This window comes from Artemia franciscana, chromosome 14, assembly GCF_032884065.1.
Source record: "Artemia franciscana chromosome 14, ASM3288406v1, whole genome shotgun sequence".
Lineage (NCBI taxonomy): Eukaryota > Metazoa > Arthropoda > Branchiopoda > Anostraca > Artemiidae > Artemia > Artemia franciscana.
The window spans coordinates 28,123,909-28,140,660 of record NC_088876.1 but is presented as its reverse complement, the minus strand read 5'-3'; the positions used below and the strand labels follow the sequence as shown (position 1 = coordinate 28,140,660).

Below are 16,752 nucleotides of genomic sequence, written 5' to 3'. Positions count from 1 at the left end.
GAATCCATCTGGTATATACATCTTAACAGGTAATGATAGCCCTTGAAACTTTTATCTAGGAAACTATTTCACGGACTACTATGGAAGGTAGGGTCTGCAGTAGGGTATCTGTACGGAGGAAGGGAGACCCCCAGGAAAAATGTTTCCTAGCAAATGTAGATGTAATGATTTGAAAAAAAAAATGCAATTGCCATTTCAGGGGTGAATATTGTTTTTGGATCATTTTATGGAAAATTACATCGTAGCCCAAATAGTTAAGGATTGAAAGGACGGCAGCCCCCTCGTATTTAAGTTAACCTAGAGTTTACTTCAAATAAAACCAAAGGGTTGGGTTAAAAATTATAGCAAACAAAAGTTATCCTATATTTGATCACTCTTTGCACTAGATGTTTCACTTATTATATCCATTGACTATATTCTCAATAAAGTATAAGATTAAAATTAGAGTAGAGTACAGAGCAGGGGGTATAGAGGGACACAGGGGCGGATCCAGGATCTTTCAGGGGGGGGGTATAAAATATTTTACTCCGATAAACTTGGGAACAAAGGAATACCAGCAATTTAAAGGGAACCTCAACGGTCATACGCCGTAGGTAGGTTGTGGAAATGGTCGTAAATTCGATCTAAAATCTACCGAGGCTCAAAGCTGTAATAAATCTGTTGAATTAAAATGATATAAAAGTATTGATACAAAAAATAATAAGTTATAAAAAATACCCCGCCATAAAAGAAAATAAACAGCTGTTTACCCTTTACAAAATATATGACGTTCAATATGAAAATATGATATTATCCCTAAATACCACCACCATGTTAGGGGGGCACACACCCATCTCCCACCTGGATCCTCCAACGGAGGGGCTGTAGCTTACATAGAATTTGTTTTATGAATGGGATGTATTTATAATCAGGACAACATCCATAATTTTTGTTCGGAAGTGTAGGCTACAAAAGAAAATTAAAAAAAATGTATCAAAATTTTGTTTATATACGTTTTTACGCGTCTGACAAACTCTTCAGAGGGGTGGGCGTCAAAGCCCCAAGCCCTCTTTGTGGATACGACCCTGCCGATGATGTCTCCTAAGCAAATTGTCTACTCCAAATATACATTGCTGTGTCTTTGAGCTTCTCTTTCTCTTGTAAAATTAAAATATACATGTTTGAATTCGAGATACTTCGATGTATTACAAGCTGCACTGTAACTAAACTACTATTGTTCTATTGTTCTTATTTTTACTCTCTATTGTTCTTATTTTTCCTCTAAAATAAATTCTCTATTTTCTTCTTCGCAGTCTTTCCTCATGGTTATATGAATAGATTTTTGCGTAAACATATACGCTAGTAGATGATCATTTTAAACACGATTACAGGGGGGCCTAGAGAAAATGATAGATGATCATTTTAAACACGATTACAAGGGGGCCTAGAGAAAAAAAATCAAAGGATCTGATTGGCTAGCTGGTTAAGGACAACAACAGTATGAACCAAGTTTTTCCCTTTTAATGTCGATTGATGTTTTGTATTATGTATGGATAGCCTATTATTGTAGGCAGAATTCTTTGTTGTAAAACACTTGGAAATTCCAATACACGGTTGCTAGGGCTCAACAAATTTCGAACGAGATGATAAGGCATACTTTACGACCTGAAATTTTAGGCTTTTCACTTTCCAAGGCTACCCTGATTGTAAAACAACAGTAAAACAAAGTCTCTATCACCCCGAAGTTCCTATTATCTCTGATTTCTGTGTTGAAGTTCTGAAGCCTTTATTGTCCCTTGAAAGACAAATAGTTGAGCCCAGGAAAAGGACTGGGAAAATTGGAGAGCGATAGAGAGAGAAGGTTTTGGCGTTCTTTTGAGTGTAATAGACAAGTCTGATGTCAAAGATCTCCAGTGTCTTTCGGTTAACAAAAATTCTGACATAAGTCTGAACAATTTTTGACCTCACTAAATTGACGTCTCTAAAATAGAATTACCAAAAAGTTAAAATTTAAAAAAGTTAAATGTTAAAAATTTAATGTTAATTAAAAGTTTAAATAGGAAATTAAAAAAATCAAATGACGTCACTAAAAAATTTCTCAAGTGTCTTTCGGTTAACAAAAATTCTGACATAAATCTGTAAAATTTTTGAATTACAGAATTCAGGAGGCAGTTGTATACGTCCTGGGATTGAGTCAAATGGGAGCTTCCCGTTTCCAATTGCCAGCGATTGATCTGAAAATTTCTCATTTGCGACTGGTACACAGGATAATGACAAAAAAAAACCTGAGTGAAGTATAAATAGGCTTATATCTGGACTCAATCTTTTGAGATTAATCCAAGAAGAAAAATAATGCCTGAGAACGATAAGACTTGGACATATTGCACAGGAAATTGGGTTTTGAACAAATAAGTGTTGAAGGTTGACGAGGAAATAAGTGTTCCAGTTCAGAGCCTCTACAGGAGGAAAAATATCGATCAAAACTCCTAGTTCATCCTCAACCCATTAGGCAGATGTAACAATAATGGTCTCAAAGGGCAATAATTGTGTAAAAGCTGCGTATGCAGAGAATCTCCAATTTTCTCAAAATTTCTTGATTTTTACTACTCCCTCTCTAATATCCTGTAGTTTTAAGGCTCTATTGGCTGTCTTTTTTTAAGTCCCTTACGCAGAAAAAGATTGAATATGTGCCTCACGCGTCTCATCGAATCAGTATCTATCGAAAAGCCATTCAAAGGTAATGAAAAACAGGAATTTTAATGAAAACAATCAAATAGGTATTGTCCCAGCATGACATAAAGTATGGATACAATAATCAAGAGTGGCTAGGGGGAGGGAAAGGAGGCTCTATACAAAATGAAGGAATTTGCTCAGATTCTTATGGCTCTAATGGCAGTATCTAATGGCTCTTCTTGGAGAAGGAAATTGATACTTTTGTGGATTTTATCCACGAATGTTAGTTATTGGACCGTTGTTTTGGCTTAGTATAATATAAATCCTTAATTTTAGAACATCCTTTATTTAGGTACTCCTGGAAAATTATTCAAAACTAAAACCGTGGATTCCTTTCCAATTTTACTATATTAACCAATGAACTGTCTAAGATTGGACTGTCAGTTTATACGTCTAAATGCGAGTTTATTTGTTTTAACAGCCCTTATGCGGTCGCTCCATTCGTTGCTGGGACTGCAGTTCTGCCATGTTCTTCTTCAGTTAGTTGGCTTGGTCCGTGTTTCGGTCCAACACTTTCCACTACCTGTTCATCCCTAGTGAATCAAGCCATGATAAATCTACGCGTCGTTTGTGGAAAAATATCCCCAAACGAAATCTGTTACAACCGCAACGGGTGCATGATTTATAATGCTTATTGCGCCCCTGTGCTTTTGTTTTTATCAGGCATTGCTCATCTGTTTCGTAAGAAAGATTGCCATACTCTATTTGCGGCTTATTTCAAATATTGTATATTCCTCCTCCAGCTTCCTAGATGGCACCGAAACAGAAAAATAATTGCTCGATTTGGTTTAATAGATGTGTCTTCTCGGATTCGGTCTTCCAGTGATGATTTATGTAAAAAGACTATCAACTTTATTCACGTTTACGACCATCTGCAGCATTTTTCCATATTGATACTGTTTAATTAGTCCATATTGTCTTTTGTTAGTTTGAATTTTTTTCTCCCTGTTTATCGTTTTGTTTTTGTTTCTTTATAATAACCCGTTTCTTGTGTTTTTTTTTATACTTTTACGGGTAATAAAGTTCATTCATTCATTCTACATAAAACACTGGAACCAACACAAATATGCCAAAAAAGTAATTTATATATTTGCCTTTGTTCTCTCTTACCTCGAGTTTGCTTTTGGTTCCGGGGGGAGGAGATCAGAAGATTTTGCGAAGGGGGGAAGTAAATTTAAAATTTGTCTGGTTGGGGTCAAATATACAAGTATTCATAAAAGCTTTGGAAAAGTCTTGATAGATATGCTTTCTCTCCTTACAACTATTTGCATGCAGTTGTAATCCAAGTCGCTAAAATTTGCATCCATGCTGCTTATAGGTTCGGACCAATACCTGTGAGGTTGTAGAAGATGAATTCTGGAAAGTTAGTTAGTTCGGATAAAATAAAAAGGTAAAGTAGTTAGGTAAAAAAAACTTTTAGATGTCGTTAATTTTTTTACTTATGAATTAACTAGCTGGGTCCTGGCGGCTTCGCCGCCGGGCCCCAGCATAGCACTCGGCAGGCTTCTATATATGGATTCTCATTGTCCCTTGTTTTCTAACCACAGACAGTGCTGGGTCCCGGCGGCTTCGCCGCCGGGGCCAAGCATGGCACGCGGCAGGCTTCTATATATAGATTCTCATTGTCCCTTGTGTTCTAATCACAGACAGTGCTGAGTCTCGGCGGCTTTGCCACCGGTACTCGCGGGCCCCAGCATGGCACGCGGCAGGCTTCTACATATGGATTCTCATTGTCCCTTTTGTTCTGGGTCCCGGCAATGGTATGTCATTTTTGGATCGAATTGATGACGTAAATTGGTTTAGTTTTCTGTTTTAAGGTTTTCGAATTTCAACAATTTCTACTAAACTTCAAACTTTTGGTTTTCTGTTTTAAGGTTTTCGAATTGCTTTAATCCATTGTCAAAATATATTGAAATATTTGTAAATCACCAGTTTTTTACATTTTAAGCAATTTAATAAAATTTAAAAAGAGCCTCAATTTTTGGAGCTCGTGTAACGGTAATAACGTGTAACGGTGTAACGGTAAAGATAGTGTAACGGACAGACACTACATTTATATATATAGAATACTAGCTGTTGGGGTGGCGCTTCGCGCCACCCCAACACCTAGTAGGTGGGGGCGCTTCGCGCCCCCCCAAGCCCCCCCGCGCGCGTAAGTCGTTACGCGCCATATTAGTTACGCGCCATTGTAGTTGTGTCCCTATGTCCCACCTGTGAATATAGATAGATATATATATATATATATATATATATATATATATATATATATATATATATATATATATATATATATATATATATATATATATATATATATATGTTTTTAACTACGTAAAACTTGCGAATATACAACATTCTTTGCTGTCCCATTGTCTGTGCATATAAATAGATTGTCAGGTTTACCGACTCTTGAACATGCAACATATAATGGTCCATGGGAAAACAATCCGTATTCAGATCTATACCTCATGATTCTAATGATTACCCTTGAGCTTTGTTGATGGTGATTGCTAATCGACCATTCCCTGAGTCGCCATCGTCATTTATATATCCCCCTGTGCACCCCGGCGTCCCCTTTGTAGTTATGTCCCTGTGTCCCGGTCGTCATTTATATTCCCTGTGTCCCGGTCGTCATTTGTGTCCCGGTGTTCCAGTCTGTGATTTCTCTTTGAGTGTCCCGGGCGTCATTTATATTCCTTGTGTCCCGGTGTCCCGGTCGTCATTTATATCCCCCTGTGCCCCCCGGCGTCCCCATTGTAGTTGTGTCCCTGTGTCCCGGTCGTCATTTATATTCCCTGTGTTCCGGTCGTCATTTGTATCCCGGTGTCCCGGTCTGAATATACATTCGTTTTTTAGTTTTGTTTTTCTCCTTTATTTTTTTCCTTTTTTCTTTTTTTTCTTTTTTGGTTTATTTAGATTTTTAGATTTTTTAGTTTTTTTATTAGTTTTTAGTTTTTTTGTAGTTTTTACCATTTTTTAGTTTTTTTAGTTTTTTTTTTTACTTATGTCCTGGTCGTCATTTATACTCCCTGTGTCCCGGTCGTCATTTGTGTCTCGGTGCTTTGTTGATTGCTAATTTATATTATATTTATATTTATATTTTTTATATTTATTAATATTTTTTTAGTTTTCTTTTTCTCTTATTTTTCAGTTTTTTCCTTTTTTTTTAGTTTTTTCTTTTTTAGTTTTTAGTTTTTTTTTGTTTTTTACCTTTTTTTAGTTTTTTTAGTTTTTTAGCTTTTTTAGTTTTTTTATTAGTTTTTAGTTTTTTTTTAGTTTTTGCCTTTTTTTAGTTTTTTCAGTTTTTTTTAGTTTTTAGTTTTTTACCTTTTTTTAGTTTTTTTTAGTATTTTAGCTTTTTTAGTTTTTTTTTCTTTTTAGTTTTTTTTTGTAGTTTTTACCTTTTTTAGTTTTTTTTCTTCTTTTGTATTAGTGTGAAATAATTCAGACGTCATATGCGGACAAACACGACGTCACTCGACAGACAGACAGACAGACATAACCCACAAACAACTTATTTTTATATATATTTATTCATATTTTTTTAGTTTTCTTTTTCTCTTTTATTTTTCAGTTTTTTCCTTTTTTTTAGTTTTTTTCTTTTTTAGTTTTTAGTTTTTTTTAGTTTTTTACCTTTTTTTAGTTTTTTTTAGTTTTTTTAGTTTTTTAGCTTTTTTAGTTTTTTTATTAGGCCTAGTTTTTATTTTTTTTGTAGTTTTTGCCTTTTTTTATTTTTTTCAGTTTTTTTTAGTTATTAGATTTTTACCTTTTTTTAGTTTTTTTTTAGTTTTTTTAGTTTTTTTTTCTTTTTAGTTTTTTTTGTAGTTTTTACCTTTTTTAGTTTTTTTCTTCTTTTGTATTAGTGTGAAATAATTCAGACGTCATATGCGGACAAACATGACGTCACCTGATCCACAGATCCACAGATCCACACACAGACAACTTATTTTTATATATATAGAATATATAGAGACTAAGCTTCAAACTTTTGGTTTTCTGTTTTAAGGTTTTCGAATCGCTTTAATCCATTGTCAAAATATATTGAAACATTTGTGCAATTACCAGTTTTTTACATTTTAAGCAATTTAATAAAATTTAAAAAGAGCCTCAATTTTTTGAGCTCGTGTAACGGTAATAACGTGTAACGGTGTAACGGTAAAGATAGTGCAACAGACAGACGGACGGACGGACACAACATTTATATATACATATAGATTGTAAAATAACAGATGTGAATATTCTGTTGGAGACTGAATTTTATCCCTGGCAGAAATCGCGATAGTCCACTGAGATCTTGCCCTAAAGACAGGGGATAGACATTTTCAGTAATATCGAACTTAAGAACCAAGTGTTTTTATGAAAGAATAGAGCATTAAATTTTTTAGAATGTTGCATGGTTTTACAATTCATCTTTATTTTGGACCCCCTGAGGCAAAGTAGAAAATAACTACTCTGGTCCATCTGTTGGTACCCATGCCTAGTAACAACCACCTAGCGATTATTTAAGAATTGGCTGCCTGCACTGCACTGTATTTAGTGCTGCACTGGTTAATATCACACACGAAGATAAAAGGATATTCAGATTCTCTCATGTTCTTTTTTTTTAAGCTATGAGCTGATGTAAAATAGCAAAAATTATATGTAATTTGTGGTTATCATATTTTTTTCAGATACAATGGAAAGCACCAAACCGAAAATTCTTTTAATCGAACCATTTTATGGGGGCTCGCACAAACAGCTGATTGACAAAATAAATGGTTTGTATGATTTTGATTTTACTGTTTAATTTGTTGCTTAGTTCCGAATAAGATTTCGATTTTCTTGAGGAATTTATTGATAGAAAATATAGTACTAAACATTGAACCAGAATTATTATAATTAGTATATTGAACTACGTTTCTAATTCTAGAATTTATTTAAAATTCGCAAAAATCAAAAACCAGGCCTTATTGTGCACTATGTAACCATGAGAATCATGACTCGAAATTGGTATGTCAAAGGGAATCATTAGCGTCATCTACCATTTTCAAGCAAGATTACTGCGTCACCTATGGTGCTTGATTTCGACGAATGAAGAACTATGGAAGACGTATTTTGTCAAACAATAACGATCAAAGCAACGTCGCCATGTTAATACTTGTATGTTTGATTGAAAGCGTTGTTTTGTAAAATGTTCCAAGAAAATTTATAGAAAAAAAACTCTCAGAGTACGCACATAAAAAAATCAATATATTAGTATTCTACCGTCAATAGCACGTTCGTTGATGCAAAAATTCTTTTGTAAAGGAAAGTTTTCCAGCCAGAAAAGGAAATTTTTTCCGCTTTAATCCAAAACAGAAACGTGTCAAAATTCGTCCACATGAAGATACACTTTCTTCAGGCTAAGGAAATAGCTGTTATAGCTTTTTTTTACTTTTAAAAATTGAACTCAGGAGCGCTATCTAGGATAATGCGACTAGTACGTTTTATTACACAGTCATGAAAGAGCCATATAAATAGATCCAACTCACTTTAGTTTCTGATTCTCTTTGGCTTGGGCTAGTTTTTGAGTTTGTGATAGTATAGACTACATTATATAGTATAGTTATACATAGAAAGTATAGTTCATGTCAAGTCAGGAAGAACAAGAACCTGAGTAGATGCAGTTGTTATTCAATTTACTACTTCAAAGGAAAATTATATCCCGTTTTTGTCTCGTTCTCGTCAAAAAGACGCTTGACCTGAGATAGAGGCTGTCAAAGATGGCGTCACAAGTGCCATTTGTTTGCAAAATATGAAATTTCCTTACCTCCGGAGTTTTTTTTTTAATAATGATTTTTTTAATAGAGAAATTTTGGAAGTCAGAATATATTTATCCACGGTCTTGCGCTGTAGCTCTCTGTTTTTTTTCAAATATTTTATAAAATTTTTTAGTTATAGCTTAGTATTGGTATTATTACTTGTCTAAAAAAAGTCGAATCTTTAACCAAATATTTTATTTGATTAAAGATAATACAAACTAAAAAAAAGAAGTTTCGAGTTTCTAATCCAAACAAAATATTGCAGAGGGGCTACCGATGTGGGAATTCTGTATGTATATACTCTAAACTCTGGGAATTGCCCTTCAAGAATTGAGATGTGGACGCTGGGTCTTTGGTCTATGCGCTGGTAATGAAAAAATACGGAAATAAGACGACACATAAGTGCCATCCGTACAAAAATTGATTCTCCTCATTGTTCGAGCCAGGGGACTGTAACTTTCCTGTATAAAGTATTCGGCCGCAGCAGTTCTAATGGTGTACTTTTTATTTCGATTGCACGCCATTTCTTAGAGCTTTCGGGCTGCTTTTGATATTCCCGTAAATTTGTTTTCAAAATAGTATTTTACTATTAAGATTAATTACCACCAACACCCCTGAATCAGCTAGAAATGGCAATTATTTTCTCGCTTGTCAGTATTGTTTCAAACGCGTTCTTTAATTTTTGGTTACTATGGGTCGAGGTTCATCTTTTATTAGGTTGAAACTACCGCTGCAACCACGATCAATATCACAATATTATACGATTGTTCTGATTTTCAATGCTGGAGTAAGTTATATTGGTATACTTTGGCAATAATTAAAATATCGCCTTCTTTCCGTTGGATTTACATTTTTCTCAATCTTACAGATACTCTTGTGACGGTTGGAATGGAAACACATTTGGCAACACTGACGGCAAAGAAATGGCATTGGAGAGCCAGAGTCTCCGCGCTTATTTTATGGGAACAGATACCATATTTAGAATTTGAGTAAGCAGTTCTCAGAATTTCAGCTTTTTTCAACAAAAATGCTTGAAATCTTACGAAATATGGTGAATCTTGTGAGCTTCCCTGCAAATAGGGAAAACACCAGTTCCAAATTTCGGTTAAGAACCAGCACAAAAACGTTTAAAAAACAAAATTAAAAAAAGGGGTCTTGAGATATGGGTATTTATCATTACTCTTTGATCTACTCCTGAGTTGTCATTTTGTTCATTTTATTTGCCAAACTTTGGAAATTGATAAGAAGAATGATATACTGCCATAATGGTTTGGACATAAACTACAGTAATAGGAGGAAAACCCAATAAATATATTGTGTTACTTGTCGCTCCTATTCCTACCCCATTAAAAAAACACTTGTTCATTGGTTTACTGATAATATCCGTGGTATAAAGGAATTTTTCAAAGCAGAGGCTCTCTACTATCCTATCTGAACGATTTATAAAGTCATGGAATTTGTATGTCCAGTACTTGCAGGGTATATTTCTCTTTTTTGTGTGAAAAATGTTTTGCAACCTTACCCTTCTTTAAAGATGATCCCAAGGCCGTATCCTGGGGAGGATTGGTTTAGATATAAATGAATCACCAAGGTCTAATGGATGCCACGTAACTTGAACTAGCTTTTCAAACTTGGAAGCGATTTGAAGGGCTTCCCAAATCAGTTTATTCACAATGTCCTCTTTAGGTATCACACTTGCCGTAATTTTAGCTGCATAGATGGCAAATTTCTTGCTTTATTCTTAGCTACTTATTAAATGTTCTTTTTAAATTGGGACTTTAGTTTAAACTATGTTCCATTGTTTTTTGCTAAATACTTCAGATTTTTTAGTTTTTTCTTTCTTTTTCCCCATATCATCTGCCATCTAGTTTTATAACAAACATGAAACATTTTTCATGCAAGCTTTTAAGCAAAGAATGTTGAAAACGATGATAAAAATAAAACTTAAAACTAATTTTAACAAGCTAAACGAAGTCAGGTTAGTTTCTTCATTTGGTTTTCTTCTGGTCTCCTTCCAACTGCGTTTTTCCTACTAGTATATAGATAGATAAGTTTATTTCAAAAGCCCATGGGCCATATACACACACAAATATAAATAAATAACAAACAAGCAAGGAAATTAACAACAGTACGAATTACAAACACCCACAAAAAAACAGAATTCAACGCGAAAAGTGCCTAATCTAACAACAAAAGAAATTAGTCATATAAAACTTCTTCTTATTAAGGATTTATCTATATACACTCCCACTTGAAATATTGTGGTTGGGTTACTATTTTGCAGAATACCCAGAAGCATCAAATTAATCCCATGCAAATATATTTCCCGTAAATCCAAGAGCACCGGGCAATTCTGGAGAAAATGATCCAAGTCTTCATCATCATCTTTACAAAGGGGACAAACATACCGCCTATCAGGACCAACTATCATTTTATTTTTGTCATTTTATTTTATTTGGATTGGAAGACAATTCTCCCTAAGCTGAATCCAACGACGTAGAATCATAGCCGGTAAATTAAATTTAAAATAAACTCCTCTCCAAAACTAGGTTTTGCCTGATTATAATGTTGCAGGGTTGTAAAACCAGCCCTTGCCAATGCTAAATTTCCTGACTCTCTAATATAAATCGTACATGGCTTTCTAAATATGTTGGTACATCACTAGAGCAAAGACCATTATTCCATAAATAAGGCATTCCTACTTTTTCAAGTAATGATTTAATTTGGGATGGCCACGAGGTTTTTAAACCACATTTCAACATCTGTTCATATGCCGCTCTTACTAGTCTATCTTCATTACTCTTAGTTAACTTCAACCATAATCTAATCATTAAAATATACCTACGTAGCTTTAAAGAAAACAGGTCCATATCACCTTTCAGAATTTGTGAATGAGTTGTCTGATATAGACCAAACACTCTTTTATAGTACTGGAGCTGAAGGGACTCCAGCTGCTCCACCGTTTCTCCACCCCATATCTCTGCTCCATATTCTATCACGGTTAAAATTTTTGTGTTAAATATTCTTTTATGCATTTTTAGGTTTTTAATCCCCATTATCGTCGGGTTTCTAAATATTGCTGACATGGCCACCCTACCTCTCTTAATTATTTCATCAACATGACTCCTTAGGCTTCCATTTTCTGATAAGATAAAGCCTAAATATTTTGTTCTTTTACTTATAAATAGTTCCTCATTATTAAATTTAAATGTATATTTTTCATCACCCCCAACACTCCTTTTTAAAAAAACTATAACTTCACTCTTTTCAGTATTCAGCCTTAATTTGTATCTGCAAATATTCTTCTATGAGATTCAAAAGTGTCTGTAGATCTTGCGGTTTATTAGCCACCAAAGCAATATCATCTGCAAATAGTAAGAGAGATAGTTTTCGAGTCCCTAGGCTAACTTTCGGAGCCCATCTATTCTCTAGGAAGTTAACAACATCATTAATGAAAATATTAAACAACTTAGGTGAAAGGGTGCTGCCCTGTTTTACTCCCCGCTTAATATCAAAAAGCTTTGAAAACCTATTACCAACTTGTATGATTCCACTCACACAAGTATACATGCTCACTATGAATCTAACAAATGAATGGGGAAGGCCAATATTTAGTATGGCATCATTCAATAACTCTCTGTCGACACTATCAAAAGCCTTATGGAGATCCAGAAATCCCACATAAAGACAAGTTTTACCCTTTCCATATTTATCTATTAATGCCTTTAAAATAAACACACTATCTGTCGTCCCATACCCTGTCCAGAAACCTCCTTGTTCCTCATGTATTAAATTATTTTCGTTTAACCAGTTGGAAAGCCTGGTATCTAATATTTTCTCTCAAACCTTGCTTAAAGCAGGGGCAAGCGCTATTAAACGATAATTTTCACGAGCCTTCGGGTTTCCTCTCTTAAAAAGTGGTATAAACAATGATGTCTTCCAAGCGCTTGGCCATTGCCCTGACGTTAACACCTTATTACAAAGAAGAACAATTATCGGCATCAAAATGGAAAGAAAATTCTTAAATAACAATATTGGTATACCATCAACACCCGCAGCAGTACCACCTTTTAAATTCTTAAACATTGACTTAATCTCTTGGCCATTCACATCACCCACTAAATCGTAATCATGTTCCCTCATAGGATAAATAACCATCTCTGGGGTATGCGCTACCTCCTGAAGATCTACACAATCACCTTCCAAATTATTTAGGCAATCAGGCCATGAATCAGCTTCCGGAACAGCCTAGGTATTAACATTTCCCTTTCCACTATCATTCTTTATATAGCCCCAAAACTTTTTAAAATCTTTATTTCTAAAATCATCAGCAATGTCCAGTTTCTTCTTATTCTCGTACTCTTTTTTTTCTTTTTATTAAACTTTTATATTCTCTTCTTTTATCTTTATATTTAGCCAATCTCAAACTTTGATCTTCCGCGCCATCACATTCATTCAAGCGATTCAATAAATATTTCATTCTCCTTTCATTAAACTGCAATCCAAATTAAAATACCCCTAATTCTGTTTTAATTTTTTAGTCCGGCCACATGATTCTGCACAACTGCCCATTATTTCATTTAACAGCATAATTACACTATGTGCATCTTTTTCATTGTCTTCTAACGCTTTTTTTTACATGCGAATCTAAGAGCTCCCTTTTAAATGCCTCAATATCTTTATCTGTTAAATCATTTCCAATTCGTTTTTCTAAACCTATTTTTCTATAATCCGCATTGTAGAAATTTCTTACTCGTGAACCGTGGTCCACAAACTGCCCAATCTTCACCTCAAGCATAATAGCTCTATGATCAGATCCAACTAAATCTAATACTCCCGTATTTATTGATTCAGGTACAAATTGCGTATTAATTAGCACATAATCTACAACACTTGGAGTTGGAGCCGAAAGGCAAGTGAACTCGCCCCTACCCTTATCATTCCCAAACCTATAATTAGCTCTTGTAGTTCTTTGAGGTCTGCAAAGAAGAACTATTTTTTTGAGAAAATATCCAGGAATGTAGATGAAATTTACTCAAATTTAGGTCTGTCACCAATGAAGCTCTTTCTCACAGGAAACATAAGACATCCTTTTCGCTACTCTATCACAACCTGAGATTAGCCGTGTACGGAAAATGTTCTTAATACACACATTAGAGTCTTGCCTTCTGCAGATGCTTCACAAGAGGAAGCGTTAAAAGGAATATATTCCTCTATGAGATCCCTAAGACATTCTCCTATGACATCAGTCCATTTGTTTTTCTTTGCAATAAAAATGAAGCTGCTTATCTAGAATAATCTAGTTGATATTCGGTCGATAAATCCAATAACTTAAATAAAACCCTCCTCCCAAAAAATTCTTCCTTTGGTTTGAGAGCCTAAAGTGGATCTGATTAATTTGTCTCTTGCATCACGTATTTTTCTTGAAATGTTCAAAGTAGCTAAAGTTGTTAAATTGATAAAAAGAAAATGGCGCACTGGTTTCAAATTATAGACCGGTTTTCGTTCTTTCTACGGAGTCAAAAATACTGGAAAATGTCATGTATAAAAGAATATCTTTTTTGTATATGCCACTTCGTTTGTGCACATTAGTCTAGACAAAGATTTTTGTGTCCTAAATTTCTAAGTTTTCGTCTTCTTTTTTGCTTGGATTGTCTCACGATTGATTCAAGCCTTACCTGTTTGGGAGGTATATCTATGTATCAGATAAAGGTTTTCCTTCCACCCCCTCTGCAATACGATCCTGTGTGGCATTTTGGCCTTTCTAACGAAATTTTTAATAAAGGTTATCCATTTGAAAAGCCTGCCCTCTAATACATTTTTTATATTTGCAAAAAAAGATATTCTAATTACTCCACAGGAGAGAAGGAAAATTCATCGTTACACCAAGCAGAATACCTTTCCGTAAAACTGTTCAATCCAGATGTTTTCGACCCGTTTCTTCCATGGTTCCTATTTATTCCCGATTTGTACCCGCACAGAAGGACGTCGGAGCATTTTTGTAACCTTTGTTACTAAGCTACTTGATAATCCATCCACATTCTCCTCTTAATTACTTTGTAAATTTAGCCTTTTTGTTTTACTCACACTGTAAATCACCAGTTAATTTCCGTCTACTAGGTTTAATCTTATTCTCTTCTGCCTTCTAGGTATATTTTCACAAGCTCTGTTTTGAGTTTGGCAGAGCTGATGGGCTTAAGACCAGACCTAGGTAAGGCAAAGAAAATAGTTTACTTCCATGAAAATCAACTAATATATCCAGTACGTGAAAAGAAAGAAAGAGACTTTCAATATGGCTATAATCAAATAACAACATGGTAAGTGAAAATCAGGGGCGTAATTTAGTATGGGGAAGGGGTGGGGGGCAACTACCTCCTGTAAATCTCAGTTTTTCCACCCAACCCTCCTCCTCCCTTCCTCCTGCAACCTGAATCAAGCAATAGAAACAAGCATAAAAACGCAACAAAGCTGTTAGAAACAAACTCGGTAAATAAAGATATTCGTAAGTTTTATTTTCATACATCGAAGTTTCTGAGTTTCGATCTAAAAACCCAGGAAGATTTTCTCAGAGAATTCTCTATATTAAATTTCTCTAGCAATTTCTAGTAACTATTCCCGGTTAGTTCGTGGATTCGCCTTTGTCGATACAGTTCTTGCTAATTGTTTTGGCCAGGATTGGCCAGGAGTGAAAAAACACTCTAAACGGGGTTAAGGGTTGTCTTCCTGGTATCCAACATGTTTTTCTAGTCTTACTTTTTAGGTTTTTTACTTAAGGAAGTTTGAACTAAAGTTATTTTCTACTTATTATTTGTTCGCTGATTAGTTTCATCTTAAAAAATTTACCAATGTACCAATGGTGACAATAGTGCGACAGATTATGATCTCGATAGAATATATTTAAAACAAAAAACAGGAAAAAAATAACACAATGAAATGAAAGATTATGCATATACAGAAAAAGAGAGAGAAATATTTCTTTTTTTTTTTTTTAGAAAACTCATATCTGAAACAAACTTAAAGCTGTTGGTGAAGTGATGTTGTTATAAGGAACGTCTTATAACAAAAACACAAATATAAAGATACTGCGTTTTTGAGAGACAATTTTCTGGGAGGAGGAATTAACAAGGTTCATGAAAAGAATTTCCCCTTACCAAAAAATGATATCTAAAGAAGAGTTTTTGAAGGAGAAAGGGGAACCTCCAAGTGCTTATACTTTGTATTCTTGGCGTCAAGGTGTCTTATTCTAAAAATTGGAGCAATTTTGTGTGAACAGAAAAAGCAAAAATTAAGTTGACAAATTAAAATAATGTTCCTTGCGTAATCAGGTTAGTGGGGCACTGTTCAACAATTAAACCTAAATTTTATGATCGACCAATCAGAGAGAAAATTTGCACACATTTTTTGAAGAATACATGTACATATGCAACAATAGGCTATTCTCTGGAAACATGTTGTTTCCAGTTTGCCACTGTTGCCACTTCAGTTTCTTAGTTCTATCGTGCAAGTGTGACATTTAAATCAAGGAAAAACCAGATCGTTCATGTGTCTCGGCTTTTTTTTTACAGACATATGCAAGAATAAACTTGTCCATGCATCGCAAACCTACTTTTCAACCCACATCATAGTCATAACCATCATCATCGGTCATAACAACATCAGAATACAACTTGACTATATCAAACAGTTCGTGGTAACGAACTGTAGTAAGGAGCGACCCGGCTCAATAGTAACCAAAACTCTAAAAAATGGAATTTTGATACCATTAGCTACATCAAAAGAATCGCATTTTAATGCTGGTTTTAAATATATAAGTTTCATCAAGTTTAGTCTTACCCATCAAAAGTTACGAGCCTGAGAAAATTTGCGTTATTTTAGAAAATTGGGGGAAACGCCCCCTAAAAGTCATAGAATCTTAACGAAAATCACACCATCAGATTCAGCGTATCAGAGAACCCTACTGTAGAAGTTTCGAGCTCCTATCTACAAAAATGTGGAATTTTGCATTTTTGCCAGAAGGCAGATCACGGATGCGTGTTTATTTGTTTTTTTGTTTTTTTGTTTTTTTTTTTTTTTCCCAGGGGTGATCGTATCGACCCAGTTGTCCTAGAATCTTGCAAGAGGGCTCATTCTAACGGAAATGAAAAGTTCTAGTGCCCTTTTTAAGTGACCAAAAAAATTGGAGGGCACCTAGGCCCCCTCCCACGCTAATTATTTTCCCAAAGTCAACGGATCTAAATTCTGAGATAGCCATTTTATTCAG

The 16,752-nt window shown here is 34.6% G+C and overlaps 1 protein-coding gene across 5 annotated transcripts in view; it reads left to right on the top strand.

The window, feature by feature from the left end:
- Positions 1–16,752, top strand: part of LOC136035530 (tRNA-queuosine alpha-mannosyltransferase-like) — a 162,673-nt gene that overhangs the window by 12,428 nt on the left and 133,493 nt on the right. For all 5 annotated transcript variants that reach the window (XM_065717377.1, XM_065717375.1, XM_065717378.1 and 2 more), the window contains exons 2-4: positions 7,383–7,469; positions 9,361–9,481; positions 14,642–14,809. In XM_065717377.1, coding sequence (XP_065573449.1) covers positions 7,388–7,469; positions 9,361–9,481; positions 14,642–14,809 — 371 coding nt within the window. In that variant the 5' untranslated portion in view covers positions 7,383–7,387. The remainder of the gene's footprint in view (positions 1–7,382; positions 7,470–9,360; positions 9,482–14,641; positions 14,810–16,752) is intronic.